This window comes from Drosophila serrata, unplaced genomic scaffold, assembly GCF_035046125.1.
Source record: "Drosophila serrata isolate PLE 108 unplaced genomic scaffold, ASM3504612v1 contig_276, whole genome shotgun sequence".
Taxonomy (NCBI): Eukaryota; Metazoa; Arthropoda; class Insecta; order Diptera; family Drosophilidae; genus Drosophila; species Drosophila serrata.
This window is the reverse complement of record NW_028257174.1, coordinates 9346702-9374049: the sequence shown is the minus strand read 5'-3', so window position 1 is coordinate 9374049 and position 27348 is coordinate 9346702. Positions and strand designations below refer to the sequence as shown.

At 43.4% G+C, this 27348-nt stretch overlaps 7 protein-coding genes and 1 long non-coding RNA gene across 16 annotated transcripts; 5 read left to right on the top strand and 3 right to left on the bottom strand.

Annotated features, from left to right (window-relative positions):
• Positions 1-172: 172 nt before the first annotated feature.
• On the bottom strand, positions 173-3684 carry LOC110181856 (fatty acid hydroxylase domain-containing protein 2). 2 transcript variants are annotated; one of them, XM_020949774.2, is made up of 6 exons: positions 3082-3684; positions 2853-3016; positions 2055-2128; positions 1136-1311; positions 607-1061; positions 173-552 (listed from the first exon to the last, which is right to left on the bottom strand). In XM_020949774.2, exons 1-6 carry the CDS (start codon positions 3271-3273, stop codon positions 402-404), a joined length of 1212 nt encoding a protein of 403 aa, XP_020805433.1. In that variant the 5' UTR covers positions 3274-3684; the 3' UTR covers positions 173-401. The 2 variants fall into 2 exon arrangements, with proteins under 2 accessions (XP_020805433.1, XP_086692413.1); XM_086836287.1 differs by lacking the exons at positions 2055-2128; positions 2853-3016; positions 3082-3684 and adding an exon at positions 1511-1749.
• Positions 3685-3906: 222 nt separating this feature from the next.
• Set2 (SET domain containing 2) lies at positions 3907-12259 on the top strand. Of its 7 annotated transcripts, none has more exons than XM_086836285.1 (7): positions 3909-4041; positions 4315-6921; positions 6973-8405; positions 8470-10248; positions 10308-11359; positions 11424-11577; positions 11701-12259. In XM_086836285.1, the coding sequence occupies exons 2-7, from the start codon at positions 4326-4328 to the stop codon at positions 11863-11865; spliced, it is 7179 nt and encodes a 2392-aa protein (XP_086692411.1). In that variant the 5' UTR covers positions 3909-4041; positions 4315-4325; the 3' UTR covers positions 11866-12259. The 7 variants fall into 7 exon arrangements, with proteins under 7 accessions (XP_020805736.2, XP_086692411.1, XP_086692410.1 ...); XM_086836284.1 differs by having other exon boundaries at positions 3909-4231; XM_086836282.1 differs by adding an exon at positions 4127-4231 and having other exon boundaries at positions 3970-4041; positions 4315-8405.
• A 9-nt stretch (positions 12260-12268) lies between these two features.
• LysRS (Lysyl-tRNA synthetase) lies at positions 12269-14880 on the bottom strand. Of its 2 annotated transcripts, none has more exons than XM_020950079.2 (4): positions 14702-14880; positions 13549-14221; positions 12532-13479; positions 12269-12463 (listed from the first exon to the last, which is right to left on the bottom strand). In XM_020950079.2, the coding sequence occupies exons 1-4, from the start codon at positions 14731-14733 to the stop codon at positions 12380-12382; spliced, it is 1737 nt and encodes a 578-aa protein (XP_020805738.1). In that variant the 5' UTR covers positions 14734-14880; the 3' UTR covers positions 12269-12379. The 2 variants fall into 2 exon arrangements, with proteins under 2 accessions (XP_020805738.1, XP_020805737.1); XM_020950078.2 differs by having other exon boundaries at positions 14398-14844.
• A 223-nt stretch (positions 14881-15103) lies between these two features.
• On the top strand, positions 15104-17489 carry LOC110181819 (U3 small nucleolar RNA-associated protein 6 homolog). Its single transcript, XM_020949715.2, has 4 exons — positions 15104-15312; positions 15387-15690; positions 15761-16978; positions 17045-17489. The coding sequence occupies exons 1-4, from the start codon at positions 15221-15223 to the stop codon at positions 17279-17281; spliced, it is 1851 nt and encodes a 616-aa protein (XP_020805374.2). The 5' UTR covers positions 15104-15220; the 3' UTR covers positions 17282-17489.
• A 232-nt stretch (positions 17490-17721) lies between these two features.
• Positions 17722-26744, top strand: LOC110181828 (uncharacterized). The gene is made up of 4 exons (XM_020949732.2): positions 17722-17896; positions 24121-24238; positions 24303-24516; positions 26519-26744. The coding sequence occupies exons 1-4, from the start codon at positions 17855-17857 to the stop codon at positions 26583-26585; spliced, it is 441 nt and encodes a 146-aa protein (XP_020805391.1). The 5' UTR covers positions 17722-17854; the 3' UTR covers positions 26586-26744.
• On the bottom strand, positions 18576-20090 carry LOC147643335 (uncharacterized). Its single transcript, XR_015272432.1, has 2 exons — positions 19858-20090; positions 18576-19023 (listed from the first exon to the last, which is right to left on the bottom strand). It is a non-coding gene; the product is annotated as an uncharacterized LOC147643335 (long non-coding RNA).
• Positions 23201-23779, top strand: LOC147643334 (uncharacterized). Its single transcript, XM_086836289.1, has 2 exons — positions 23201-23406; positions 23467-23779. The coding sequence occupies exons 1-2, from the start codon at positions 23349-23351 to the stop codon at positions 23685-23687; spliced, it is 279 nt and encodes a 92-aa protein (XP_086692415.1). The 5' UTR covers positions 23201-23348; the 3' UTR covers positions 23688-23779.
• Positions 26745-26779: 35 nt separating the features above from the next.
• On the top strand, positions 26780-27348 carry LOC110182041 (acylphosphatase-1). The gene has a single exon (XM_020949971.2). The coding sequence runs from the start codon at positions 27021-27023 to the stop codon at positions 27330-27332; it is 312 nt and encodes a 103-aa protein (XP_020805630.2). The 5' UTR covers positions 26780-27020; the 3' UTR covers positions 27333-27348.

Below are 27348 nucleotides of genomic sequence, written 5' to 3'. Positions count from 1 at the left end.
TGTATCAATGTTTGATCCAAAGCCCAATATAAAAATCAATATTTTAACGATACGTTATATATATGTGAGAAATTGTTATTGGTATATTGCACCCAGATATCAAAGTTAACATTCAGATATATCCTTCGATATACAATCTTAGTACTAACTCCTTTTAAAATTCCTTTGTCTCTACAATTTACATTTATGCTTTATTCATTTTGTTTAACATTTTGTTTTGTGGGATTCGCACAAGGAATACATGAGGCATGTGTGTATGGGTTTGGGTGTGGGTGTGTGAGGTGTACAAAATAGGATCCTCGCGCCCTGTTTTATCACAATTAAAATTTTTGTATACACAGATAGAGAGAGATAGAATAAGAAGTAGAGAGAGAGATAGTGAACTACGTCAAGTAGCTTTTTCACTTCATCGTTGAATCTGGGAAAGCATCGCGCGGCGGCTTGAAACTCAACATCATGATGTGTCGAGCATAGGATTTGGTGGCCCGAAACAGAGAATCGGTGCCATGCAGACGATCTAGGACGCCCAGCACCCCAAAACAGTTGTTGAATCTGTCAATAAACGAGATTAAATATAAGCTTTAAACTATATCAAATCGATCTTACTTTAGATGATGAAAGTCATGCGCCTCGGGACTCGGAAAGAACGGCAAATGGTAGCCGGAATGGGCATTGAGGGTGGAGAGTATGGCAAGAGCAAACCATAGCCAAGCGGTGGCCACATGGCTGCCCATCAGAAAGACGCCCAGGAATGGTGGCAACAGATTGCTAAAGATGTGCTCTATGGGATGGCAATAGATGGCCGTCACCGATATAGGGGCCGTCCACTCGTGATGCTGCTTGTGGATATATTTGTAAATGTGCTTGTGGTGGAGCAGACGGTGCGAATAGTAAAAGCCCAGCTCCTCCATCAGGATGCATACGGTCAGCTCGAAGCAGACCCAATGGAAAGTGGGCAGATCCCGGATATCGCTGAGTCCACGGATCTCCATCAGACGATAGCTGGCATAGGCCAAAGGTATCCCTACAAAGATCTGGTTGCAAACCACACACCAGATAACCTATCACAGGAATAAAGATGGATGGGGGTCAATTGATTGTTCACTTCTTCACAATTAAATCAATCAATTTAAACCTTTAGGAGCCGACGAACTTCCACCGGCTCATTGGTGCCCGGCTGGATTTTGTATTTGCGCAGACAGGCGGGTCGATTGGTCAGGTCCATGAATGTGTACAGTGTGCCCACTGTCCAGTAGACGATCATGGTGAAAATGGTGGTGCCAAACACCCATAGCACCATGGGCTCATCGCCTGTAAGAAGGGAAATTGGGTTGTAAGTACAAATTTAGTTAAGTTAGTGTAAGTTAATTTAGGACTTTATCTTGGCTTATAGTTAAGCTTAAAGTTAGGCAGCGACTTGGGGTTTTAATGGAGCCATAAAAGTGCAACTTGTTCAAGTATAGTAAAAATCAATCTATTATATATAACCACTTTAAGTTTATGGATAAACCTTTGGTTTGTTTACTCAATAATGTAAAAATATATCCAAAGGGCTGGATAAAAAGCACAGAGTATATTGAAAAACGAAAATACTGACAAGTGAGAGTTCAGAAAGTGCTATGTAAATGTTTTGACTTAATTTAAGTGAACTTAAATGAAGAGTTCATAATATATATTTGGTTAGGAAAGTTGTGGTATGAGTAACCGCGTCGATTCACTTTCGTAATTGGCAGGCAGCACTTTTGCCCTGTGATTGTATCTGCATCTGTAGCTGTAAATGTATCTGTATCTGTAAATGTATCTGTATCTGTGGCTGTGTATCTGCAGCTTTGTGTGCCGTGAATTAGTAAACAAAACAGTTGCTGTTGACATTTTGTTGTTGATTCTATGTGAGAATTGCAATTTGCACTACACCAGCCACATAATCAGCAAAGAGAGGAGCAAAGTTTAGAGCCTGCCTTTTGCCCCTGTTCATCCATCTTTCTTCTATCTTTATTCTTTATACTGTTTTTGCAATTCTTCTGTTCTTCTTTTGGGAAGATTTATGTACTTACCGAACGAGTCGATGAATTTGTCCCATTGCGACTGCCAGAAATCTCCGGAGGCGCCCCAAAAGCTCTGCAAATGCCTGGCATACAAATAGGAAACCTCAATGAATTTCTCCTCCATTTTTGGCACTTTCTACGCGCTTCGTTCTAATTCTTCCCCCCTCGAAATTTCTTCAATTCTTCACACACTCTCTCTCCCTGTATGCCGTGTCTTCCACACGGTTCTGTCTTTGCTGCTGGGCGTCGCAAAAGCAACTGGCCAATTTTTGATCGCCGAATCGAGCAGAAAAATAAAACCCAGCTCACAAAATAAACAAAAAGCAGAGCTCAAAACTGAGCTTTGCGTAGAGTAAATCACAGAGAGAGAGTGAGAGCGTAAGAGTAAGAGAAAGAGTGGGAAAGAAAGAAAGGCTGTCTTCGAAAACCGAAGCTGGGAATACCCTTGCAGATATAATATCTTCCTAAAAAACTAATTATCATTTCTTTTATTTGAAGATCTAGGAATATTTTTGAACTCTGAACTAATAGATAGGATTTAAAAAATTATGTCAGAAATGCCTCAGAAAAGTAACAGATTTCAGATTTCAAAATTTAAAATCAATAGTTCTTATTAAAATATATCGATTTCAGTTAGAATAATTACTGTATCTTTCAGTACAGCAATCTTTATACTGATAATAAAATGAGATAGATTTCTCAACTAAAGATAGCAATCATGTTATCATCTGCTAGGGTACATGTAAGAGAGAAAGCGATAGAAATAGAGCTAGGTCTAGGGAGGAGCACAGTTCTAGACGACATTACCAGGTGAGCACGTTCCGGAACAGAATAAAAGCTGCCAGGGCGCAGGTAATGATAAAGATGACGCTGTGCAGGGACGATAGCCAGACGTCGGCGGTGCGGGTATCGTCCCAGTGCTGTAGGGGCGAGTAGGACGCTTGGGGTGACGGCGAATCCTTTCCAGCATGCTGCTCAAGACAGAAATCCCAAGGGAATTGCCAATTTGTACAGGTTCTTCCTCAGGCTCACTTACCTCGTTAAGGTTAAGGTAAACCGGTGGCAGCCCCACCTTATCCTTCAGGGTGCCACTTCCCGACAAGGTGCTGTTCCCAGCCGGCTGCTGCATGTTCACCGAAACCGGCGACGCTGCGGAGGGAGAGGACTGGGAGGAGGATCCGGCCGAGCCGGTATTATTTGGCGGTCTTCCGTGCACCGGATTTGACATCTTTACGGATACTATTGAGCTTTACTTTTAAAATCCTTTTGATATTTGCTGAGAGCCTCCCAATTTCTTGCTAATTTCGGTATTTTGTAACTTTTCCCCTTTTGTTGTGGCTCTTTATTCGGTTTCCCGTGTCCTTGACATTTAACGGCACTTCGATTTTTCTATTTCCCATCAGCTGTCATATTTGAACGGAGTACTGCGTTCTAGTGTGCGTAGCGTCAATTTTTATCGTTGTCATCGATCGTGTGGGAAAACTTTATAGTTTTGCTGTTAACTCTGGACATTAAAAATTGAAGTTTTTAAAATATTTCTTTTGAATTTTTCTGGTTCTCCGCTTTCCACGAAAGTTTACATACACACACGCGCACACGAGAGAAACCAATATCAGTGAAACGTTGGATTGAAACTATCGATATTTTTACATTAGATTTTTACGTATGTATGTAAAATAGCGTTTGCGAAGTTTGTTTTATAATATTATTATTATTTATTTATTTTGTTTTTATTTGTGAGTAAGCAAGCTTCATAATACGGGTAATATTAAAAATATTTTTTATACAATTTAATTTAAGGTAATAGTTCATTTATACAAATCCACCCCTCACCCACACATACCCGACCGATAGCTTGACCCATTTCGCCCCCATCGATAGTCGCGGTTGGCCACCACTATGCCATCTCTACATGCAAGTGTATAAACAACACACAGAACGAAAAAGAGAATAACAGAATCAGAGAATCACAGGATCATTCTGTGTTTTGCCCTGTGTAAGTGTCAAAATGTGACTTTTGGTGAAGTTGGCGCCCTAAAAGCTAGCTGTAAATTATTTCATTCGTTTTCCGCACACTGAAGATCATTTTACAAAGAAAACGAAAAAAAAGAAAAAGAAAAGAGAAAAAATCGAAATCGTGTCGCCTAAGCGCGCCATTCCCGGTGCATAATCACATATACCGATCGGTTGGTTTTGATTTAATTAATTTCTGTGCTGATAACGGACTGTCTTCCTAATCACAGTGTTCTCTTTCGTTGTTCCCGATCAGGAAACGCAGCCATGGAGGAGTCGCCCGCATCTGCAATGGGTTACTCCAGCCGGCCAGCCGTTGCGTCACGTGGCCGCGGTCGCGGTCGTCCACCTAAGTGGGCTACTGTCTTGTCCACAGCGCATGTTATTAAAGCGAATTCATCAGCGGCTGCATCGCCCACGCCGCTATCGCCACTGGAGGCTGATGCGGATGGCAGCCCAAGCGAGTGCCGGCGTAGCTCCCGCAAAAAAATCATCAAGTTCGATGTGCGGGACTTGCTCAGTAAGAATAGGAAGGCGCACAAAATCCAGATTGAGGCGCGCATCGACTCGAATCCCAATACCAATCCCAGCATCATCGGCTCCACGGCTTCACCTGGCTTGGCACCATCCGCCGCCAACAGCAATAGCAACCGCCTGTTCTCCATGTTCGAGAGCAGCCACCAGTCCTTGCCGCCTCCACCGCCGCCGCCTCACGCTTTGGAGATCTTTGCCAAGCCAAGACCCACTCAAAGTCTGATCGTGGCCCAGGTTACGAGCGAGCCCAGCGCCAATCCTGTCCAGACGGTAGCCGCCCTTCCAGTGGTGGCTGTCCGGAAGCGCGGTCGCCCTAGGAAAAGTGTTCTGCCGGAATTGTCAGTTGTTGTCTCTGCTGCTGCTCCTCCTACCGCTCCCATCTGCTCGGATTCGGACACCAACTCGAATTCCGCAAGCACAAGCACCTCCACAGGCAGCGGCAGTGGCGGCGAGACAGCAACTGGAGCTCCTGCTGGCTTGATGAAGCGAAAGTCCAAGCTACGCGTTTCGGTCAAGCGCTTAAACTTGTCACGGCGTCTAGAGTCGTCGGATTCGGGTGAGACGCCCTTAAATATAACTGTAGTGGGCTCCTGCACCTCTCCGCCGTCGTCTTCTTCGTCAGTGGGGGATGCCCTAGTGTTACAGGATGAGAACGCCTTAGATGAGCAGCCGGAAAAGCTACAGCAGCAGCCACTAAAGGAGCTAGCCACAATTCATGTGCCCGGGGATAACTCCGATTCCGACTCGCAGATCATATTCATCGAAATTGAGACATCGGACACGGGCAAGGAGGACGAACAGGAGCAGGAACAAGAACAGGAGCACAGGCAGGACCTGCAGGAGCAAGATCAAAATCAGGAGCTGCTGCCTCCGGCCGAAGTTGAAGAAATCGAAATTGATATCGACAAGCAGGATTCGAATCCAGCACCAGAGCAAGATCTCGATGACATTATGGTGGAGGTACTGAGTGAGCCACCCAGTCTCTGGTCAGCCGACGATGAAGACGAAGAGGAGACGGAAGGAAGGCAAGCGGCGCCTGAAGAGGAAGCAGAATCCAACGAATCTTTATCTCAAGCTCCGCGGCGCAGCCGGAGATCCATGCCACCGCGGGGAGGCAGCAGTCAGGGCAAAACGCTTGAGGAGACCTTTGCCGAGATAGCCGCCGAGAGCAGTAAGCAGATACTGGAATCAGAGGAGTCACAGGGCCAGGAGGAGGAGCAGCATGTGCTAATAGATCTCATCGAGGATGATAGCCAGAGTGAGCCGGAGGTACAGGAGGTAGCTGAGGGTAAAGAAGATAAACCTAAAGAACAGGAACTTCCCCAGGAGGAGACAGAAGTCAAGCCGGAGTTAGAAAAGGTTGCAGCCAGCGCCGATCAGACGGAGACGGAGACGGAAATGGTTCCTGACTCGAATGATAAAGCTATTGTTGAATTCGAAGTAGAAACTAAAGCTGCTACTACTGATCCGCAACCTAGAGACGAGTCTAAGCCGCTCTTGGATATGGATCAGCCTCAAACTGAAATATTTAAAGACTCAACCAAATCTCTGCCAGAAATCATACACTCAGAGCAAAAGCTCCATACAGAGGTAGAGCCAGAAGTGGAGCCCGAACCAGAAGCTCCGCCTAAGCTCCAAGTTGAAGTTACTAAAGAAGAAGCCTCTCCACCCGCACCCAAAACCCCAGAGGAGTCGCCACAGCCAATGGAGGAATCCAATCCGACTCAGCAAATAACCGTCGAGAGTAAACAACAAACTGATTCCGAAGTGGAGCCGACGGATCGGATATCAAATGAACAATCTGATACCCAAGCCCCCACTGAGCAGTCCAGAAAGGGTGATGAGACTAAACAAACTTCATTCAGCGAGCAGCAGGTCTCCCTGCCAGTACCAGTAGCAGCAGTTCCAGACGAAATAAAAATAGCCAGCAGAGAGTCGCCATCTTCGTCGTCGCCAGCATCAGATGTAAGCATAAAAAAGTCCAAGAAGGAAGGCCTGACCAAGAAGCCAACTGGGTCTGGGCTGGAAAGGAAGCCGTCGGTAGCAGTGTTCGAGCGAAGAGAACCAAAGAAAAGTTTGCCAGGAAAGAAGGAAAAGCTGCCGGAGAAGAGCTCACCCTCCAGGGAACTGGCACAGATCACCACTAAAAAGGGTAGGACTATGGAAACGGAATCTGAAGCAAATTCAGCCAAGACTACAAAACCTGTAAAGAGCATTGCTGGTTCCAAAAGGGAAACAGGAGAGCGCGAGAAATCCTCGCCAGAAAATGTTGGTTTACACAAGAAGAAAGAACATCGGCAATCTCCACCAGGAAAAGAAAAGGAAACGAGTAAGTCACCCAACTCTTCTTCACAAACAGAAACTTCTTTAACTGATACAGCCAAGCCTGAGTCTCCTAAGAATGAAATAGGCACGAAGAAGCCAGCCAGCGACAGCTCCCCTGCCAATAAATCCAAAGACAAGTACTTTGTCGAGTGCGATGCCATGTTCAAGGCCATGGATAAGGCAAATGCCCAGATGCGACTCGAGGAGAAGACCAAGAAGAAGATCAAGAAAGTGCTGCCGCCTAAGGTGAACTCCCCAGTCCCGGTGTTAACCTCTTCGGCCTCCTTCTCCTTCTCCTCCTCGCCAGCAAGTCTACCAAAGAAGGCGCTGCTACGTAAAACGTACAGTTGCCGTAGGAATACCGTCTACGAGGACTCACCCAAGCTGGAAAGGAGAACCTCGCCTGGCTCCGATTCTACCACAGCCCCAATACGTGTTTCCACGCCCATGAGCAAGGTCAAGCGAACAATGAGTAAATCCAACCTGAATTCCAGACGCAGCACAATATCCGAAGAAGCTCATGTTCGTGAAAAGGCAAGGGTATCGCCAGCTTCCCTATCATCTTCGGATTCCTCTTCGAAACGGAATCCCACGAAGAGGAGAGACTCGACTGATTTGGCCAAGATTAAGGATAAGGCCGCCTCCCCCAAACCCTCCAAAGTGGAGCGTCGGAACACCATATGCGAGGAGCGTCAGGCTGGGGCCAGTCCAGCGATTCCCCTCGTCAAGCGCCGCTTCTCGCTTCATCCCAAGGCCTCGGCGGATCTCTTGCCGGACATCAACAAAACCGCTGGCAAGAAGCGGGGAAGGAAGCCGACCAAGGTCCGCCAAGATTCACTAGACTCCAGCTCCAGTGCCTCACAGGGACAAACCAGTACGAAGAGTAAAGTTAAGTCTGCGGAGGATCATCTTCTTGAAATCGAAGAGTCGTCGGAATCCAACTCTTCGGGCAGCAAGACGCAGCGTAGCAGCGGTCAAGCTTCGCCTGAGCTGGAGGCTCCCGACGCCCTCAAGGATATAGCCAAATTCATTGAGGATGGCGTCAATCTTCTCAAGCGTGACTACAAGCTAGCCGATGAGGAGTCTCAGCCAGAGAAAGAGGGACAAACGGAGGAGGAGGAGCAGCAGCAGGTCAAGCAACAGGAGCAGACGCCCCTTACTGAAGAGGATGAGTTTTCGCAGCGGGTGGCCAACATGGAGACACCGGACACAACGCTCTCTCCCTCGCCCACTCAATCCAACTCCGAGGAGACCTCCAACAACGGTGGCGGTGGTGTGCGTCGCTCGCATCGCATCAAACAGAAGCCCCAGGGACCCAAGGCTAGCCAGGGCAGAGGAGTGACCAGCATGGCCCTAGCTCCAATCAGCATGGATGAGCAACTGGCCGAGCTGGCCAACATTGAGGCCATAAACGAGCAGTTCCTGCGCAGCGAAGGACTCAACACGTTTCAGGCTTTGAGGGAGAACTACTACCGGTGTGCCAGACAGGTAAATGAATAAATAGAGAGTAAATCTAGTTTATAATACTTTCTCCTCCTTATTCTTTTCCTAGGTGAGCCAAGAGAATGCGGAGATGCAGTGCGATTGCTTCCTCACAGGTGACGAAGAGGCACAGGGACACCTTTGCTGCGGCGCTGGGTGCATCAACCGAATGCTGATGATCGAGTGCGGCCCACTGTGCACCAATGGGGATCGTTGCACTAACAAACGCTTCCAGCAGCACAAATGCTGGCCCTGTCGAGTCTTTCGCACCGAAAAAAAGGGTTGCGGCATTACAGCAGAGTTGCAAATACCTCCTGGTGAATTTATAATGGAATATGTTGGCGAAGTCATCGATAGTGAGGAGTTTGAGCGGCGACAACATCTCTACTCGAAGGACCGAAAGCGACATTATTACTTTATGGCTCTGCGCGGTGAGGCCATAATAGATGCCACCTCCAAGGGAAACATCTCAAGGTTCATTAATCACAGTTGCGATCCCAATGCCGAGACGCAAAAATGGACTGTCAACGGGGAGCTGCGCATTGGTTTCTTCAGCGTGAAACCCATCCAACCTGGCGAGGAGATAACGTTCGATTATCAGTATCAGCGATACGGCAAGGATGCTCAGCGTTGCTACTGCGAGGCCACCAATTGCCGTGGCTGGATAGGTGGTGAGCCGGACTCCGATGAGGGTGAGCAGCTGGATGCGGACAGCGACAGCGATGCGGAACTAGAGGAGGAGTTGGAACTGGAGCCGGAGGCAGCCGACCAGGATGCTGGGGAGTCTCGAAAGATAACCAAAGCTAAAATTCCGTCGAAGGTCAAGGTTAAGCAGTCGTCTACGACCGCCGTACGGAAACGCAAGGAGCAGGTCAAGCCCAAGGATCGGGAATACAAGGCCGGACGCTGGCTGAAGCCCAGTGCTGCTGCTGGTGGTGGCTCAGGATCGGGGGAGAAGGCTTCACGGAAGCCGAAGGTCAGCAAGTTCCATGCCATGCTCGAGGATCCCGATGTGCTGGAGGAGCTCTCGCTGCTTAGTCGCAGCGGGCTGAAGAACCAACTGGACACGCTCCGCTTTTCGCGCTGTATGGTGCGAGCCAAGCTACTGCAGACCCGTCTCCAACTCCTGGTGGTGCTCACACGCGGAGAGCTGCCCTGCCGTCGTCTTTTCCTTGACTATCATGGCCTCAGATTGCTCCATGCCTGGATCAGTGAGAATGGCAACGATAACCAGCTGCGGGAAACCCTACTTGACGCCCTCGAGGCGCTGCCCATACCCAATCGCACCATGCTGAACGACAGTCGTGTCTACCAGAGTGTCCAGCTGTGGAGCAGTAGCCTGGAGCAGAATCAGCCGCCTTCAGGAGGAGCAGAGATGGACCAAGCTCAGTCTGCCCTTCACAAGCGCATGGTGGCCCTCCTCCAGAAATGGCAAGCTCTGCCTGAGATCTTCCGCATTCCCAAACGAGAACGCATCGAACAGATGAAGGAGCACGAACGGGAGGCGGATCGACAGCAAAAGCATGCCCTGCATGCCAGCACTGCTCTAGAGGATCAGCGGGAGCAGCGTGAGAGCACCAGCGACCGCTACAGGCAGGATCGTTTCCGTCGGGACACAACCAACAGTCGGATCAGCAAGCCCATTCGCATGAGTGGCAACAATACCATCTGTACGATCACCACACAACCGAAGGGTAATGGTAATGGTTCCACGGAGAGTAGCGCCGGAGCCGGCAACGGTAGCACGGTTAGGAACGATAATCGGCGTCGGTCCGATATAAGCGGAACTCCGACGGAGTCAAGACGAACGCTGTCCAAGGAGTTAAGGCGTAGCCTGTTTGAGCGAAAGGTAAGTACAGAGAAATCGAGGGGTTCCTCACAAACAACTAACCTTTGTGTCCGTTTAAGGTGGCCCTGGACGAGGCGGAGAAGCGAGTTTGTAGCGAGGATTGGAAGGAGCATGAGCTACGCTGTGAGTTCTTTGGTGCCGATCTAAAGACTGATACCAAGCAGCTACCCTTCTACCAGAACACAGAAACTGGCGAGTGGTTTAATAGTGAGGATAAGCTAGTGCCCACGCCCCAGCGTACGGAGCAGCAGACGCAAGCAATGGCCTCGCCGGAAGAGTCGGAGGACGGAACGCCGTTTCCTCAAGCTGTGGAATACAAACTGCCCGCCGGTGTGGATCCACTGCCGTCATCCTGGAACTGGCGGATAACGCCCGATGGTGATATCTACTACTATCATCTCCGTGAGCGCATATCCCAATGGGAACCACCGACCGCTGAGCAGCGCCTCCAGACTCTGTTAGAGGAGGATGCAACGCAACAGCCGCTACATGAGCTTCAGAACGATCCCGAGCTGCTCGCCAACGAGCTAATTCAAGTGGACACAGACTATGTGGGCTCTCTCAGTACCAAATCCCTGGCCCAATACATTGAGGCCAAGGTAAAGGAGCGCCGGGAGCTGCGACGAAATCGCTTGGTCTCCGTCCGGGTGATCAGTCCCAGGCGGGATGAGGACCGCTTGTACAACCAGCTGGAGTCCCGCAAGTACAAGGAGAATAAGGAGAAGATCCGGCGTCGCAAAGAAATCTACCGTCGGCGTAAACCAGATGACACAACAATTGTTGCTCCTACGCCCCCGACAGACCAAGATGCGTCTCCTGGTAACTCCTTGCCTATACAGGGTTATCTCTACTCGTCCGATGAAGAAGCGGCGGATATAACGGCTGCTGTTGCTGGCGGGGAGCCGCTTCCCGTCGGTGATCTTGTGGCAAAAGCCACAAAAGTCGACGAATTGGATGCATTGAACATGGAACCGAGCACCAGTCAGGCTGCCCTGGCGGCTCTGGCCAGTGGATCGTCGTTGCTAGGCAGCAAGCGCAAGCTACCGATGCCGCCTCATGTGCCGGAGGTCAAGAAGCAACGCTCGGATAATCGTACCAAGAAGACCAAGGGGTACGTGAACTTCGTTGTTATTTTTCTTTCATCTTTTAATTGAATACCGAAACCTCTTCAACAGCACGGTGCCGCCCGTAAAGTTACGTGAGGCCCAGGAGAAGTTTCGCTTCGATGTCAGCGGCCTTGTGGCCGAGCTACTGCGTCCTTATCGCAAGGAAAGCTGCAAAGTGGGACGTATTTGCAGCGATGAGGACTACAAGTTCTTGATAAAGCGGGTGAGTTGGAGGAAGAAGATCGAACTGACTATGACTTTATCGCACATATGTATATGTTAACAAAAATACAGAAACGATGTTCATCCTTATCACTATCCTTCTTGTCACTCTTTCCTCCTCCAGTTGAGCCAACACATCACTGCCAAGGAGATGCGTTACTGTGACGAGTCTGGACATGCCCTGTCCTGCACCGAGTCTGTAAGACACAAATCATATGACTTTATCCACCAATACATGCGTAAGAAGGGCCGCGTCTATCGGAAACCAGCAGACCCAACACCAATTTAAAACTTTACAAACAGCACTCATTCGCCAAGAGATCGTTTAACACTAGAAGAGCCCCTTCCAAATCCTCCAGACGGAATGAAAACTATACATTTGTAGGATGAAAGTAGTATGTAGGACATAAAAGTAGCATGACCTACCCTTCAAGGCGGGGTAGTTTTGAAATAATTTCAATTAGAAATAATAGTAAGAGAATCAGCAATCATATACCAGTTACTAGTTAGGCATTTAAGAAGAACACAAAACTAATACAATATTTATGTTTACGTTCCGTTTACGTTTACGTTGTAGCTGTCCCCCAAGCATGTACATACATATTATCGTTAAGCATAAAAATTTCCTAGATTTAAGTTCAATTTATCAATTAATTTGCTAATAAAACGAATTGCTAGATAAACATGTATAGTTATTGGAAAAATAATGCTTTATTCAGCGATGAATAAGTTAGAAGGGCCAGCGCAAAGTACAAGGATTAAGTTTAAGGTTGAGTAGTGAACGATGCAGAGATGGAGACATTCTACTGCTGGCTGGAAGCAGGAGTCTCACTAGGTGCCGTGCGGTTGGCCTCCTCTGGCTTCATGGCGGGGAACAGAAGAACCTCCTGGAAGAGAGACAGACAGAGTTTGATTGAAAAACGTTTCCAGAATATAAAATCAAAAGATAATGTACCTTAATATTGTTCGAGTCGGTCAGGAACATGGCCAACCGGTCGATGCCCATGCCAAAGCCACCGGTGGGCGGCAGTCCGTACTCCAAGGCCGTGCAGAAGTTCTCGTCCACCAACTGGGCCTCATCATCACCGGCGGCCTTGTCGTTGGCCTGCTGTTCAAAGCGCTCGCGCTGCACCACGGGATCGTTTAACTCGGTGTAGGCATTGCAGATCTCCTTCTTGGCCACAAAGAGCTCGAAACGTTCCGTTAAACCTGGTGAGCTTCGATGGTACTTGGCCAGCGGCGACATAATCTGCGGGTGCTCGCAAATGAACGTGGGATTCACGCAGAATTCCTCGATGAATTCTCCCACGAGCTTATCCAGCAGACGGGCAGTGGTGCGTGGAGCTGGGCACTCGACCTGATGCTTGGCGCAGAGCTGCGACAGGAATTGATTCGTGGCAGCCGTGTTGAAGGTATCCGCCGATGGGAACTTAACCTGCAGCTTCTCCTCCAGCGTTTTGATCATCGAGACGCGCTTGAAGGGTGGCGTAAAGTCCAGCTCCTGTTCGGGTCCTTCTGGACCCTCGGGATGGTAGGTGATCTTGTATGAGCCACGGATGGCCTTAACCATACCAGAGACCAACTGTTCGGTGATGTCCATGATGTCGGCATAGTCCGCATAGGCCATGTAGAACTCACATGTTGTGAACTCCGGATTGTGGGTGAGGTCGATGCCTTCGTTACGGAACTGACGCCCGATTTCGTAGACACGATCCAGGCCGCCCACCACTAGCATCTTGTGGTACAGCTCCGGAGCGATGCGCATGAACAGATCCATCTTCAGTTCGTTGTGATGCGTTACAAAAGGTTTAGCTGTGGCACCGCCCGCGATCATGTTCATCATGGGCGTTTCGATCTCCAGGAAGCCCAGACGGTCCAGGAACTGGCGCACGTACGAGATGATCTACAGGAAGACAAGACGATAGCCTTATTAATTAGCACTGAAGATCACTCATTGCTGGTGCTAGCCTACCTTGGCACGAATCTGGAAGTTTTCGCGGACTTTGTTGTTGAGAATGAGGTCCAGATAACGCTGGCGGTAGCGTGTCTCCTTGTCCTTGAGTCCAAAATGCAGATGCGGCAGCATGTGCAGGCAAGGTGAGAGTAGTTGGATCTCTGTGGGCATCACTGACAGTTCACCTTTCTTGGTCTTGCCGGGATGACCAATGACGCCGATAATGTCGCCACGACGCAGTTTGGCCGTGTCCGTTTCGTACTCAGCCTCGGACTTGTATGACTTGGCACTGGCCATCACCTGGACCTTTACACCCTCACCGCGCAGATCGTAGAAGATGAGCTTGGCTCCCGACTCACGAATGGCATGGACACGACCAGCCACGCTCAGTGTGACATCCTCTAGCGTTTCGCCGTCCTTCAGCTTGGTCTCATATTTGGTAATGAAATCCTCCAGGGATGTGCTCACATGGAACTTGTGTGGATACGGATGGGTGCTGGGAGAACGCTTCAGCTCCTGTACGGCGGCAGAGCGGAGCTTAAAGTACTCATTCGGTGAGATCTCCTCCTCCTCGGCGGCGCTGCTCTTCTTCTTTTGTGCACCTTCGGCTGGAGCTGCAGCTGCCCGAGTGGCCTCCTTTTCGGCCTTTTCCTTGGCCTTCTGCTCGGCCTTTAGGCGGCGCTTAAGCTCACTGGAAACAGAGTGGAAAATGTACAGGTAAATAACAAGAAATTATAGATGACTGTCCTGGATAACAGAGGATTACAGAGAGGGGACGGGGGCTTGGGATGTCTTCAATCTCTTTTCCCTGACTCCTTCTATATCCCGGATATCTGTTACGACAGCATAGATGGATGAGTAACCCACAGTTTGGTCCGTTTGCTGGGTGCCAAATGCAAGCTGCTCACGTGGAAGGCAACGTTCTGTCCGACACTGGCCGCCGTGGCTCTGGGCCGCCAGGCCTGCAGCAGAGTTCTCAGGGCGCAGCGGGCGAGCATTTTCTGTTCTTTAATATAATATTTTTAAGCACAAAATGTTTCATCAGCTCTGCCACAACTGGAACGTTAATTGCCGCACTGGCGCAGAGCTTCGCCCTAACCTCACACAACAACACTGCTGTGCTGCGTTGGCCCCCGGATTCTTTCCGGGGATGTTTCGACTTGGCACTTACTTCTTGGACAGTTCTCCACTTGCAGCGGCCATGCTGTTGGGGTTTCGGTGCTCACTGGTTTGGCCCGGGGCTTCAGAATGCCGCGGAAACGAATCTAAAATACAAAAGAGCGGAGTGCGCCACACGAAAGTTCGATTGCAACGGTGCCGGGCAACAAGTGTGGCCAGATTGGCTGGGTTATAGCTAAAAGTAGCTAGTATACAAAGCTTTGGTTGAATTGGCTATTTTTCTTGTGATTTATATAGTTTTGTAAGTAAATAGTTAAATATCTTCACGCTAAAAAGATCACTGTTAAATTGTTTCGCATAGTTAATGTGAATTAATTTATTTTTAAATAGCGGACTCTGTGTTTTCATTTATGTACCTTCGGCTTTTTTGTTGTCTAAATATCGCCTTCTCTAGTCAGCTGTCATCTATCGATATCGCTAATTCTGCCAATCGATGAAATTGCCGTTGTATTGCACGTGCGCTCGTTTTTTAAAGAAATAAACAATATTGTTTAACTAAATATAAGCAAACATGGCCGAGTTCATAGCTGAGATGCAGGAGCGCCTGCTGCCGGAATACGAGCAGATGAAGAACTACAACGTATTCACGGCGGAACAGGTCAGGTAAGAGCAAGCGCCACATGCCTTTAGCCGGTGCCGGTGGCCTAGCTAACTAAACACTGAACCATTCCTTGCAGGGATATCGTTAGCCGGCGGGAACGCCTATTTCTGAAGATCACTAAGAGTCACCTGAGCATCAGTGACTATCTGGAGTTCATACTGTACGAGAAGGACATGCACCAAACCATCACCGAGAAGGAGAAGAAGATGCATGTGAAACTGACGGGCTTGAAGGCTTCGCTGGCCATTCGCATTATGCGCCTGTATCGCGAGGTCCTGGCGAAATTCCCACATGATCGACGGCTGTGGAACAATTGGATCAAGTTCAGCAAAAAGGTTAATCCAGTTGAGGTGGCGGGCATATACGAAAAGATGCTGCTGGTGGGTATAGAGAGAATTTAGCAATTACATATATAAACGATGTCAATGATTGTTGTTACATATCTTCTAGTACCATGGCGATGCCCCGGACTTTTGGGTGGATGCAGCATGTTGGCTGTACGAATACAATCGCCTCAACTTCGATCGAGTGAAGGATATACTGCTGCGTGGCTTGCAACGACATCCCGATTCCGAGACCCTCAACAAGTGCTTCTTCGACATCATGCTCAAAGAGGCCTCACTGGCCAGCAACGAACGCAATCTGGCGGAGAACACACTGTCTGAGCAGGACATTAAGCTGGAGCGCGTAGAGGCGGTTTACCGGAACAGTATGACAAATATAACACACCTCGATTACTTCGTGAAACTCCTGGAGAGCTGCGAGGATCATGCAGAACTGACGCACAAACTACAGCGACTAATAATCAATGACATGCAGGAGAAGTTCCCCCGAGAGCCAGGTCTGTGGGATTTCCTGGCCCAGCGTGAGCTGCGTGGTTATCACCTGGGCGACTTGGCGGAGAACGAAGAGGAAACGGCGGCGGCAGATGGTGATGCTAATGGTGATGATCAGCCGGCCAGCAAGAAGTCTCGACCTCATATAAATGCCCGCTCCCTCAAAAGACGTATACAGCTGTGTGTCACCGTGTACAAGTCGGCGGTGGAGGAGGTGCAATCGAAGGAGATGTGGAGCAGGTATTTGGATGCCATGTTGGCACTTAATAGTGATACCAAAACAGAGCGGGCCCTCAAGCAACAGAGCCTGGCGGATGCCCTCGAAGCGGGCCATCACTCCAAAATGATGGGCGTTAAGCACTATGCCGTGCTGCGAAAGATGCTTGGCAGTGCGCCTGGCGGCAGGGAGACAGCGGTCACTATACTCACAGAGGCATTGAAACGCGATGAGTCGTCAGTTGAAATGCATGTACTTCTACTGGCCACGCACATTCAAAACGACAGTGAGCCACAGGTATACGAGCTCTTCAATAAGATCCAAAAGAGTGTGCAAAGCGAGGCAGCTTTGCCGCTGTGGCGCAGCGTCATCCTGTATTATCGGACACGTCAGGACGCACTGGGTGCCCAGCGGCTGGACGAGATCTATGCCCTTGCCTGCAAGTCACCGTACGTGGAATTTGGGGAACTGCGCTCCGATTATCTCAGCTACCTGTGGCAGGAGCGATCCGTGGAGGCAGCACGCAAGGAATACTCGAAGCTGGCCATTCAGCCACCCATGACTCTGGCCCTGCACCGCAAAATGGTTCAGCTGGAGAGCAGTCTGGCCGTTCGTGTAGGTTTTTTATACATTTTGTATATGTTAATTGTTTTATTTTCACTTTTTGTTATTTATTTACAGGATCAGGCGAGCCTCAAGTGCTGGCGCATGTGCTATGAGTTTATGGCTGCCTATTTTGGCAAGACAGAGCCACGCGTTTGGGTCGAATATCTGGCCTTCGAGCGGGATCACGGCGAGACTAAGAACATTGCCCTGCTCACGCAACGAGCCCTGACCTCACTCCAGCCTCAGTATGTTGCGGCCTTTGAGGCAGAGCGAGCTCTGGCGTATGTGGGTGCCTCGATAGCTGGCTCTTAGGGAGAACTCCCTATTTCTTTATTTTATTTAGTATCCTTTAGGTACCTCCTAAGCCCGCCTCCCTCCTGCCTATGGTCTTGGGCGAGACTAGCATAAGCATGATTTTTCTTTCTATTTTTTTTAATACTAGAACGTCTTTTGTAAAGAAATTTCTTAGAAAATATATATGTTGTTATGCAGAATATAGATAAATCGATTTAAAATCAAATAACATCGATGTTATTCTAGCTTTAGTCAATGCTGGTAGGCTTTTCTGTAAAGAAATATATTTATTTCACCTCGGGCAGAGGTTAATCATCAAAAATTAACTTTTGCCTGGATAATGCCGACGCTGTTGCTGCCTCTGTCGCCGCTGGCTTCGCAGTTCGCTGCTGCTTCGCCTTCGACGTCGACGTTCGATGCCGCCAGAGCTTTTCGCTTTTTAAATCGACTTTCAGCCAGTTACCCTGCGTACGCCGTGGCATCAGCACGCACCGAAACCGAGTTCCAATCCAAACCCAAATCCAAATCCATATCCGATTTGATACCATATATATATTTCCCATCGAAAGCGAAATCTCAAAACTCAGCGCCATGGAGTTCAACAATCGTCTGCTGCTTAAAATCATTGAGTTGGTAAGCAAAAACCACAAATACTTAATTTTTAAATAATATAGTTTCTAAAAACACACAAGAAAAGCAAAATTTAGGGAACAAGAATTAGTAAATAAAATTTTACAAAATGTCTAAGTAAAAGAAAAAGGTATTCAAACTTATATTAAATGAAATTATTTAAAGAAATAAGACTAAGGGATTTGTAATAAAAATATATTAATCAAAATAATTAATATTATTTAATAAACAAGAATTCTGGTTTATCAAAAATCTAAGCCTATGTCAGCTTTCTTGTCTTTAAAAATTAGTTAAAAATCACCCATTGAAGTATAATGTTTAAATATTATATTTATATCCACAAATATAAGCTTAGCATTTTCAAATTATATTTAAATTTCTTTAATATTTGTTATTATTTATTAACAAATCAAAATATATCTTTCAAGGCAAACCTACATTATACTAATTCTTGGTACCAAAAAATAAATAATTTTTAATAGTGCAGCTGCATTTTATTCTTGTTTATTTATTTATTATTCTCTTTTTTTTGTGAGCGTCTCTGTTGTTTTTTGCACCCCGTTCCGTTCCCTTTTCTCAATCAAACAATCAATTTCCTGTTGCGTCTTTGGGATTTCTTTCATCCCTGGCCTTGGAAGATCCAGTAACCGGTTTTTGGACCACAACAAATCCCATGACTTCATTGCTTTGTTACTCTTTATTATTATTATTTGTTTCTTAGTTTTCTTGTGTATTTTCTGAGCCGGTGCGTAGTTTTATGTTCCATCGCTGCGTAATGCTGAGATGATGTCGGTTTGATGATGTCATGGACATCTCTTCTCCAGCGATTTGTGAATTTGTTGGGTTCCCAAAAATCGCTGATGTCAGACAGCAGCATTTGATCTCGTTCGATCCGATCTATAGCTTATACCATACGGCCTAATTTGATTTTATTGTCCATTTATATCAGGTTCAAAAAAACAGATACAGATACAATTGCACAAATACAATTGTCAAATTGTCGAGTTTAGCAGTTTATTTTTTGTTAGTCTGCCTCAATTTATTATATATACTTTTTTGTGACTTAATTAAGGCGGCATCCGTGACTTATTTTTGGGTTTAGCACATATGACATCAGATGAGAAGAGATTCTGGAAATGTATGAAACCGGAGTGTTAAAGAAATGGCATTATAATTCGATCGGTCTTAATTTGTCACAGACCACAAGAGGTTGTCTTTACATTTTCTAATTAATTGTCTTTATAGATTGGGTTCTTTTTTGTTTTTTTTTTTTTACTTGGAAATTATTGATAATATAATATAATCACTTCTGCCATTAACCTTTATATATTTTTTTTGTTGCATTCTTACCCTGGCGAGATGTGAATAATTGTTTACACTGCGAGTTGTGCTTATCTTTAGCACAAAGAAATAAATATATAGGAATACATATGGTATATAAATATGAGTACTATCTGTATTGATTGCTAAAGTTTAATATGGACTTGATTTTATGTACGTAAATTTATTTGCATCTGTAATGATTTATCAGCAGAACCATGAGTCAAATGGTTGCAATATATACCTACTATATCCATCCATTCTTCTACAAAAAACATATTATCCACTCGGCTAGAAATAAAAGATTGAAAGTATAAAGCTGGACTTTTGTTTTATGTATTTTTTTAGTTTACAATTTGCATTTAATTTTTATTCCCTTTTCATCTGGATTTCAATTGTTATTCAAATCAAATTCTCAGACGGGACGGTTGATAAATAAGATACGATACTATAATATATGTTAAAGAAATCCCCATATAATCCCTATATATTATTTATTTGTATTTTATATTTAGATTTTTTTAAACAAAGGCCCTAGATTTTCCCACACTTTTATGCCTAGTTTATGGACTAGCTTTTCTCACAAATTTGCCTCGTAAAAATGTAACCAAAAGAATCATAACTATTTCGAGCATATTACTCACTCTCACTGATCTTGGAGCTCCACTCCCGGCTATATCATTTCAATTGCGACTTTGGGTCTATGATTACATCACTTGGTGCTGTGCCCAGTCAGATGAATGACAGAGCTACGCGACTCGACCCACTTGCCGGGCACTAAATATCTAGGCAAGTATATATATATATATAAATATATATATCCGATCCGATCCGAGCCGGGCATTGGAATCACGTCTCTCCATTCATTGCTCTGACTAATCCACAGCAGGCTAGAAAATTCATCAATAGCGGCTTCAGCACTGGGAAAAATATAAGATTATTTTATAGGTGGGATATTTCGTTGATAGAATAAATGAAGTATAGAATAAACATATATTTTCTTTTCTATATCTTCTATTGAAGAAGCTGAAATTAAATATAATTTTTCGCCTATTTTATTTTATATATTTATATTATCAATATTTACAATTTTAATGTATTGAACAACAATATTTTCTATATGATATTGAATCTAGGGATAACAGAAATTCTTATATATTAAAATTTATATTTAAAAACTGTAAGCTATAAATCGGTATTTTGTTTAATATAACGAAACAATATCATGTATTATATTTGTAATATGATATTCAGAGCAATATATTTAATATATCGAGACTTCAATGAAAAATGTATAATTTAAGGATCGAATACATGGGAATATGTTATTTAATATTTTTTTCTGTGTAGCCAACTTGATGACATCATGGTTCAAAATCAAAAACAAAAACAAAAAAAAGAAACAACCAAGAAAACGCTAAAAATGCTGGCACGCATTACGCATACGCCATGTGCGATCGGCGAAAGGTCGGCGGCGTTGCATTGAGTAAACAACGATGGAGCACGGAGCGCTCATCGAATAGCTAATTGGGCTCTGGCTGTTCCTTGATTATCTAGCCAACCAGTAGCACCAGTTGGCCTTAATCAGCACAGTCCAGACCCGCCCAGTTCGGGCGTCTTTTATTTGTTTATTTTCTCATTTTTTTTGGTATTGTTTTTTGCTGAGAGCAAATATCAATGACAAAAAAATAATGTATATATTTATATACATATATAAATATATAATTATTGTGTCTCCTGGTTGTTTGTATTGGCAGATAAGAAGGCACAAAACGTTGCCCACTATTTGCTTTTGGGTGGTGGTGAGGTCTAAGAGAATTCCTGAAACTCATAAATATTTTTACGTCCTAATAAATATTTTAACTGCAAATCGGTGCTGTTTAATTTGTTATTCTTCTACGCTTTTCAAAAGCGGACAGAGGTGGCAGAGATTTTGTTTAAAAATAAAATATTAAAGAATTTACATAGCAGGAAAATTCATTTTTGTAGATTAACAGATAGTTTATGAATTAGTTCACCAATTATTTCTGCAAGTGTATCCACTTTGTTTGAGATGAAAATCCATTTAATGGATTTCCCTCATGTCAGGTGGTCATATAATGAATCGCTTTCCATGCTAACAAATATCAATTAAAATGAAAAATAAAATTGATCTATGGCTTTGGTAAGAAGGTTTTTTTTGTGCAAAAATACTGCCAATTGGTGAGGGGCGTGACTCTGCCGGGTCTCAGGTTCGGGGAAAGTCATTCCGGGAAATACTTTTTGACCACAATCAACTAACTGGTTGGTGGTGAGTGTTGCCATGTGTCTGAGGCAAAATAAATTTGTAAATAATACGAGCACAATCAAAAGTAAACAATGTTTAGTCATAGGGTGAAGCCATATTAAAAGGCAAGATAATTCAAGTAAAACAGTTTTATATATTACAACAATTAAGAAGCACATTTGAAATTATTAGAAATATACTATTTCACTTTGTTTTATAGCTTCTAATCAATAAAAACTGTTGTATAATTTTTTAGTACTTCCCAAAAAGGAGTTCCCTTAGAGATTTTGGTCATAAAATAAATTATTTAACGCTTAAGATTAATTATAAGCCATAAATTGAATCACTCTTAATCAATGCACATTTCCCCCATTAATGGCACCCCCGATTATTCGGATGTTAATGTCATTTTTGGATACACAATTTCCTGGCAATTAAACAATAAACGTAGCCGCATTATGCATGGTCATAAATAAATGGCAAATGGCAAACAACATTTGGTAATTATTGACACACATAATTGTCTGCGAAAAGGAAATGTATACACATATATATATAACCGATCCTATCTCTATATATATATAGAGACAATAAACAAATGGTGAAATGCTACAAGTGTGGATATGGGATATAGCGAACATTTGTTTACTTTGGCCGCTAATGACCTAATGACCGAAGCTTCTTGCATTACAAAGTCAATACTAGGTGGGCCTGGCTCTGGCCCTGACCAGGACTGCATCCTGTCAAGTCAATTAGCCACAAAGTCGTTGTCCTAATTGATTGATTGCCAACGGGAACGGGGTGTGTCACACTTATCGACAGCTTACTGTCGCCCATTGGCTTTGCCCCCTCATCCATATCCATATAAATACATATATCATTGCGAATGGCCATATCGGTCGCTGTCATTTATCGGACGGGGTTATATTTGAATAATTTTCATATTTTTGATAAGCAAATTGAGTGGAAGTTGAATTAATTCAGCTGCTTAAAGACTTTAAAAATAAATTAAATAAAAATACCTAGGGGAAGTGGATATAACATAACAACTATTTAAAATATTTCACTGTCATATACAGCTTTAGTTAAAATGTATAAGGGTCAAGATATTTGGTTATTTAACTTGGTTATTTTCTTGCCAGCAAAATAAGTCCCAAAATAATAAATAAATACCTCGAAATAGAAGCATATGGCACTATATAAAACCCATTAAGTCCATGACGCGATGAAATTTATCTGATTGATTTTCATGGAGCTTTTAGTGGCGCCGAGTCCTCTGTCCACAAAAAAAAGGAGGATTAATTTCGTTAGATAGCAAATGAGACATATGGTAGGATGAATTAATGGAAATATTCAGCTTATTCGGTTATTTTCAGTAATTAGATCAAATTAAAGCTTACGGTTTAATTATTTACATGGTATATATAATTATAAATAATGTGAAATGTATCAATGAAATGATTTCCTATTTACAGATATAGAATTTTTTCTGATTATAGATAGTTATCTAATTATATCTTATCTTAACTAATTCGTATATAGTATATCTCTTCGGATCCGAATGATTCAATCAATTTCATGGTCAATAACAATAATCGATAATTGGCAATAGATATTTTATATATATAGTTTTGAGGCTTCTAATTTCTCTATCTATCACACCTACTTATCTAGCTTTGTGTCTGATTATATCCTTTGTATCTTGTGTCTTTGTTCCCAAGTCATGTCCGTCTGTGCATTTATATACATAATTATATATCTGTCTGTCTGATTGTCTGAGCACCGAGTCCTTAACTCTCCCAGGCTTTCATCGTGGCGAGCATTATACTGATTGAGACCATATCGGATCTGAGCTTCATCTGCCAGGCAATGGTGGTCTATGGGACACTTGTGGGATATCTGGTCATATGTGTCACCTTGGGCACAGGTAATGGAGAGATTTCCCCATCGCTCACCTTTGGTGCCTCTGACGGCTGCTGTCTTTCAGGTCATCTGATGGGCGTGGCTGTGGATAAATTTCTCGATATTGTATTCTCGATCAATGGCTTTATCATGTTCATTGCCACGGGCACCATTATGCTGGATCAATGGATGGGCCTCTGCAAGTTGGAGAGTGACAGGACCAAACTGCTTGTTTCGGCCATATTTTGCCTGGCCAATGGGGCTCTATTAGTGGGCGAAATCTTTGTGGTTTTGAGTACTGGATAAGGGGATTTTCAAGATTTATAATCCCAATTAAATGTTAAATTAAAATTTAATATAAAAATATATATATAATATTTATAATTTATCAAAGCAAATACTTCGAGTTTTTAGTGGGGAGTAATTTGATAACAGTTGTAGGAAAGGGAATCCTTAGAAAGAGTTTTTCTTTTAAGGGAATTATATATTTGTTCAATAACAGAAATTTCTATACAACTTGCTATAAAAATGATAAATTTTGAGAAAAATTATCTTTAGAAATATGATATCTTTTGGGGGAACATTAAACGTTTCATATTTTGAAACTTAGAAAGAATTATGGAAACAAGGTATCTACAAGGTTTCCTTAAAATTTCTTTACCGTTCAAAATATTCCAGATATTTCTATACAATATACAATTTAATATAATTGAATCTTCCACCGTTTTCCCTTCTTTAGGCCATTGCCATTTGCTGTATTGTGATGTATGAGGTGGTGGGAGCCTTATCCTCTCGTCCCCTCATCGTTTGTGGCACCATTGGTGGCTTCACAATCATCTGTGGTGTTCTGCTGATTGGTAAGTTAAATCATAATCCATATTTTATATACAAAGTTCTATATATTCTATTATTCCTTCACAGGCCATGTGATCAACTCGTTGGTGGAGAAGCGTCTAAATGCTTTGATCTCTCTGATTGGCTGCGTGGCCTTTGTGGCCTCTGGAGCTTTGGTGATTGATGAGTGGCATGATGCCATCCTGCAGAGTGACAGGAAGCGTAATGCCATTGCTGCAGGCTCCTTGATGATCATCAATGGAGCTGTCTTCCTACTGGATACCCTTTCCATTTGCCGAACGTAAAGATTCTACTCAAAACCAGAACTTCATCGTCAGCTAAATGCGCTTTAAATATGTATTTTTTTTTGGCAAATCGAATAACTCATTAAGAGAGAAAAGAAGAATCTAATATATATATATATATATAGAGGTATATATATGTAAATGGGGCAATGGGAAAATTAACTATACAGGAGTCTTTATTAAAACTGAATAAGTAAGAGAGATCTATACAGTTTTTATAAAGATTTATGATCTTCTCTTAAAATTGTCTAGTAACTTTCCTGTTGCCTTATATATACTTTTATATATACCTAATTTTTTTTTTATAAACATTCATATTTTTACATGTGCCTATGTATATGTTTTGTATGTGTAGCACTTAAGCTAATCTCAGATTTATGCACGCCGCAAAAGATTCCCATCGAAGGGAGCTGAAGAACCTCAGATTATTATATTTACAGGAATCCATTAAATATATATACATATATATCTGTATATGCGCACACATCTACATGCATCTCTTTGTTGGCTATATCTGTACCTGTATCTGTATCTGTATCTGTATCTGTGGTTATTATATGCTAAGCATCTTGGCCCATGTCTTACATCACCATAATTGCCCATGGCTCTGCCATCCCGTAAATTGCTCATAATTGCCAAAGCGGAGGCGAGCTTCTGGGAAACTTCAACCTGACGTCACGTGCCGCCAACTGTTGCAAAATTCCACATCTAAAACCTGGCCAGAAAGGTTGTCAACTCCACGTAGCAGATGGAGGAGGGGGAGGATGATGGCCGCTTTCCCATTCTCCAGTTTGCAGAAGGGTTTTGAGCCAATGCAATTGTTTCCGCTCGAAAAGTACATCCCAGAGTCGGCTTTCTCATGGCTAATAAAAGGGGGGCTTAACAAGAGGATTAAGCTCAGCTTAGGGGACTTGGAACTCTAGAGAAATTTGAATTTTTAATCCCCATATAAATTAAATGCAACTTAATGATCTTTAATTAAAGTATGGGTTTGTTTTTCATTGGTACTTGGAAAGTACTAAGAGCACGGAATATATTTTATTATTATTTCATCTCTTATTCAATTTTATCTCTTTTTGTATCTTAACATTGTGGTAGGTTTAACACACAGAATTCATTTTTGAACATTTTTAACCCACTCAATATTTAATATTGTAACATATATTTTCTTTCTAGAATTTTGTATCTAATTTTAGTCAGCAGCTTGAAAAGTAGTGAAGGAGTCATTTCTGACCCTATAAAGCATATATATTCTTGATCAGCATTAACAGCCGAATCGATCTGGCCATGTTTGGCAGAACAAAAAATTTTACAAATTTTTTCAAAATTTTATAAGGGGTTACATTGTCAAAATGTTCAAAAATTGACATAAAATTTAACATTTTTCAAATTTTAAATTGAGTATGCAGATTTATTATTCTAGTAAAAACTAACATAGGACTGCTTTCCGAATTAAAATTAATGCCATTTTGGCCAAGTTATGATATTTTCAAGTTTTGATTTGTCAAAAAAGTTTTCATATAAAAATATTGACAAGTAGCGATTCAAGGAATATTTAAAACATAGTTTTTATTAATTTTCGATACTATCTTATAATTCAATTGAGAACTGCAAGGGTACATAACTTCCTTAAAAAATATAACGCTTCTAGAGAAATTTAAACAAAAATAAGTGTTTTGCATAAACTTGAAAACATGATCATGTGTGTATTAGTCCAATTAAATTACTTAAATATTTCCATAAGCTTTGGTGTTTGGTTTCTTAAAAATTAAAAATATACCATAAGGTATTAGCATTAATATATATTTTTATAAAAACAGAGGCAGAAAGAGCATTCTGTGACCGTTGCCAGCTGGGCTAGGTATTTTCCCCACCATCTCCTTATTATAATTAAGCAATTTATTTAATTTCTAATTATTTTTTATCCTCTCCACATGACAACTCTGTGAAAAAAATAATGTATATATAAATATATATATAACCCAACGACGACAACAGACGCACTGTGGTGCCGGTGTTAACGGAAGATCCGAAGAAAACTAAAGTCGAGATAAATCGCTTTTAGAGATACCGCCAAGCTGTTGGATCCGAAAGATACAAATGCCGCCAAAGACTTGAAACCAACTTGTGATTTATATTTACATTTGTTTTAACTTTAATTTGTCTTGTGTATTTTTTTTTTGTTTTAGTTTTTGTTTCCTCATATTTATCTTTTTGCTTTAAATCTCTGGTTTTTTCTCTCTCTATTATTTTGGGTAAATGGTAAAGTATCTTTGGGGTTAGTAAGTATCTTGGGAATGTAACCTGCTGTTGGCTGTGTGTGCGATCTTTTGCAGCGATTAAAGTACAAGATAATTGGCCGCAATTACTGGTCATGACTAAGGTTCAATGTCAGGGTCACAAGCGTTGCTGGGACTTTGCTGCCAACCAAGTTCATTATTAGAGCTTATAGAAATTTTATGATATTTTAAAATATTATTTCCCAAATTAACTTTCCTCAATGCCTGACAAAAAGGAGTCCGGCATCATGTCCTGCGACATTGAGATCAAGGGCAAAGTGCCCAAGGAGGCCTTCGAAGTGTTCACTGCTGCTCAGGCCAAGACTATGGGTCTTCGGGGTTATATCAGCCAGGTGAGCGAGGACTCCTGGAAGGGTGTCCTCCAGGGCGAGGGCAAGGTCATTGAGGCCTTCAAGAAGCTCATTATGGCTGCGGCCGAATACGTGGAGGCCATCAAGGAGTTTGTCATCAAGAATCTAAAGGCTATCGAGGACTACACTTACAAGACTTTTGAAGTGAAAAAGAAAGCATAAAATTTATGATATAAAT

What these genes read in the sequence shown, in the direction of transcription:
- LOC110181856 (XM_020949774.2), bottom strand. Translation starts at nt 3,273, where the DNA reads ATGTCAAATCCGGTGCACGGAAGACCGCCAAATAATACCGGCTCGGCC. An exon ending in TTCCGGAACGTGCTCACCTG is followed by an intron (nt 2,129 to 2,852) that starts GTAATGTCGTCT and finishes TTTGTATGCCAG; the next exon opens with GCATTTGCAGAGCTTTTGGG. An exon ending in CAAATTCATCGACTCGTTCG is followed by an intron (nt 1,312 to 2,054) that starts GTAAGTACATAA and finishes CCCTTCTTACAG; the next exon opens with GCGATGAGCCCATGGTGCTA.
- Set2 (XM_020950077.2), top strand. Translation starts at nt 4,326, where the DNA reads ATGGAGGAGTCGCCCGCATCTGCAATGGGTTACTCCAGCCGGCCAGCC. An exon ending in ACTACCGGTGTGCCAGACAG is followed by an intron (nt 8,406 to 8,469) that starts GTAAATGAATAA and finishes TTCTTTTCCTAG; the next exon opens with GTGAGCCAAGAGAATGCGGA. An exon ending in GTAGCCTGTTTGAGCGAAAG is followed by an intron (nt 10,249 to 10,307) that starts GTAAGTACAGAG and finishes TGTCCGTTTAAG; the next exon opens with GTGGCCCTGGACGAGGCGGA.
- LysRS (XM_020950078.2), bottom strand. Translation starts at nt 14,528, where the DNA reads ATGCTCGCCCGCTGCGCCCTGAGAACTCTGCTGCAGGCCTGGCGGCCC. An exon ending in CCCAGCAAACGGACCAAACT is followed by an intron (nt 14,222 to 14,397) that starts GTGGGTTACTCA and finishes CTCTGTTTCCAG; the next exon opens with TGAGCTTAAGCGCCGCCTAA. An exon ending in ACTTCCAGATTCGTGCCAAG is followed by an intron (nt 13,480 to 13,548) that starts GTAGGCTAGCAC and finishes GTCTTCCTGTAG; the next exon opens with ATCATCTCGTACGTGCGCCA.
- LOC110181819 (XM_020949715.2), top strand. Translation starts at nt 15,221, where the DNA reads ATGGCCGAGTTCATAGCTGAGATGCAGGAGCGCCTGCTGCCGGAATAC. An exon ending in TATACGAAAAGATGCTGCTG is followed by an intron (nt 15,691 to 15,760) that starts GTGGGTATAGAG and finishes CATATCTTCTAG; the next exon opens with TACCATGGCGATGCCCCGGA. An exon ending in AGAGCAGTCTGGCCGTTCGT is followed by an intron (nt 16,979 to 17,044) that starts GTAGGTTTTTTA and finishes ATTTATTTACAG; the next exon opens with GATCAGGCGAGCCTCAAGTG.
- LOC110181828 (XM_020949732.2), top strand. Translation starts at nt 17,855, where the DNA reads ATGGAGTTCAACAATCGTCTGCTGCTTAAAATCATTGAGTTG. An exon ending in CTGTGGTGTTCTGCTGATTG is followed by an intron (nt 24,239 to 24,302) that starts GTAAGTTAAATC and finishes ATTCCTTCACAG; the next exon opens with GCCATGTGATCAACTCGTTG. An exon ending in ACCCTTTCCATTTGCCGAAC is followed by an intron (nt 24,517 to 26,518) that starts GTAAAGATTCTA and finishes CGACGACAACAG; the next exon opens with ACGCACTGTGGTGCCGGTGT.
- LOC147643334 (XM_086836289.1), top strand. Translation starts at nt 23,349, where the DNA reads ATGGTGGTCTATGGGACACTTGTGGGATATCTGGTCATATGTGTCACC. An exon ending in ATGTGTCACCTTGGGCACAG is followed by an intron (nt 23,407 to 23,466) that starts GTAATGGAGAGA and finishes GCTGTCTTTCAG; the next exon opens with GTCATCTGATGGGCGTGGCT.
- LOC110182041 (XM_020949971.2), top strand. Translation starts at nt 27,021, where the DNA reads ATGCCTGACAAAAAGGAGTCCGGCATCATGTCCTGCGACATTGAGATC.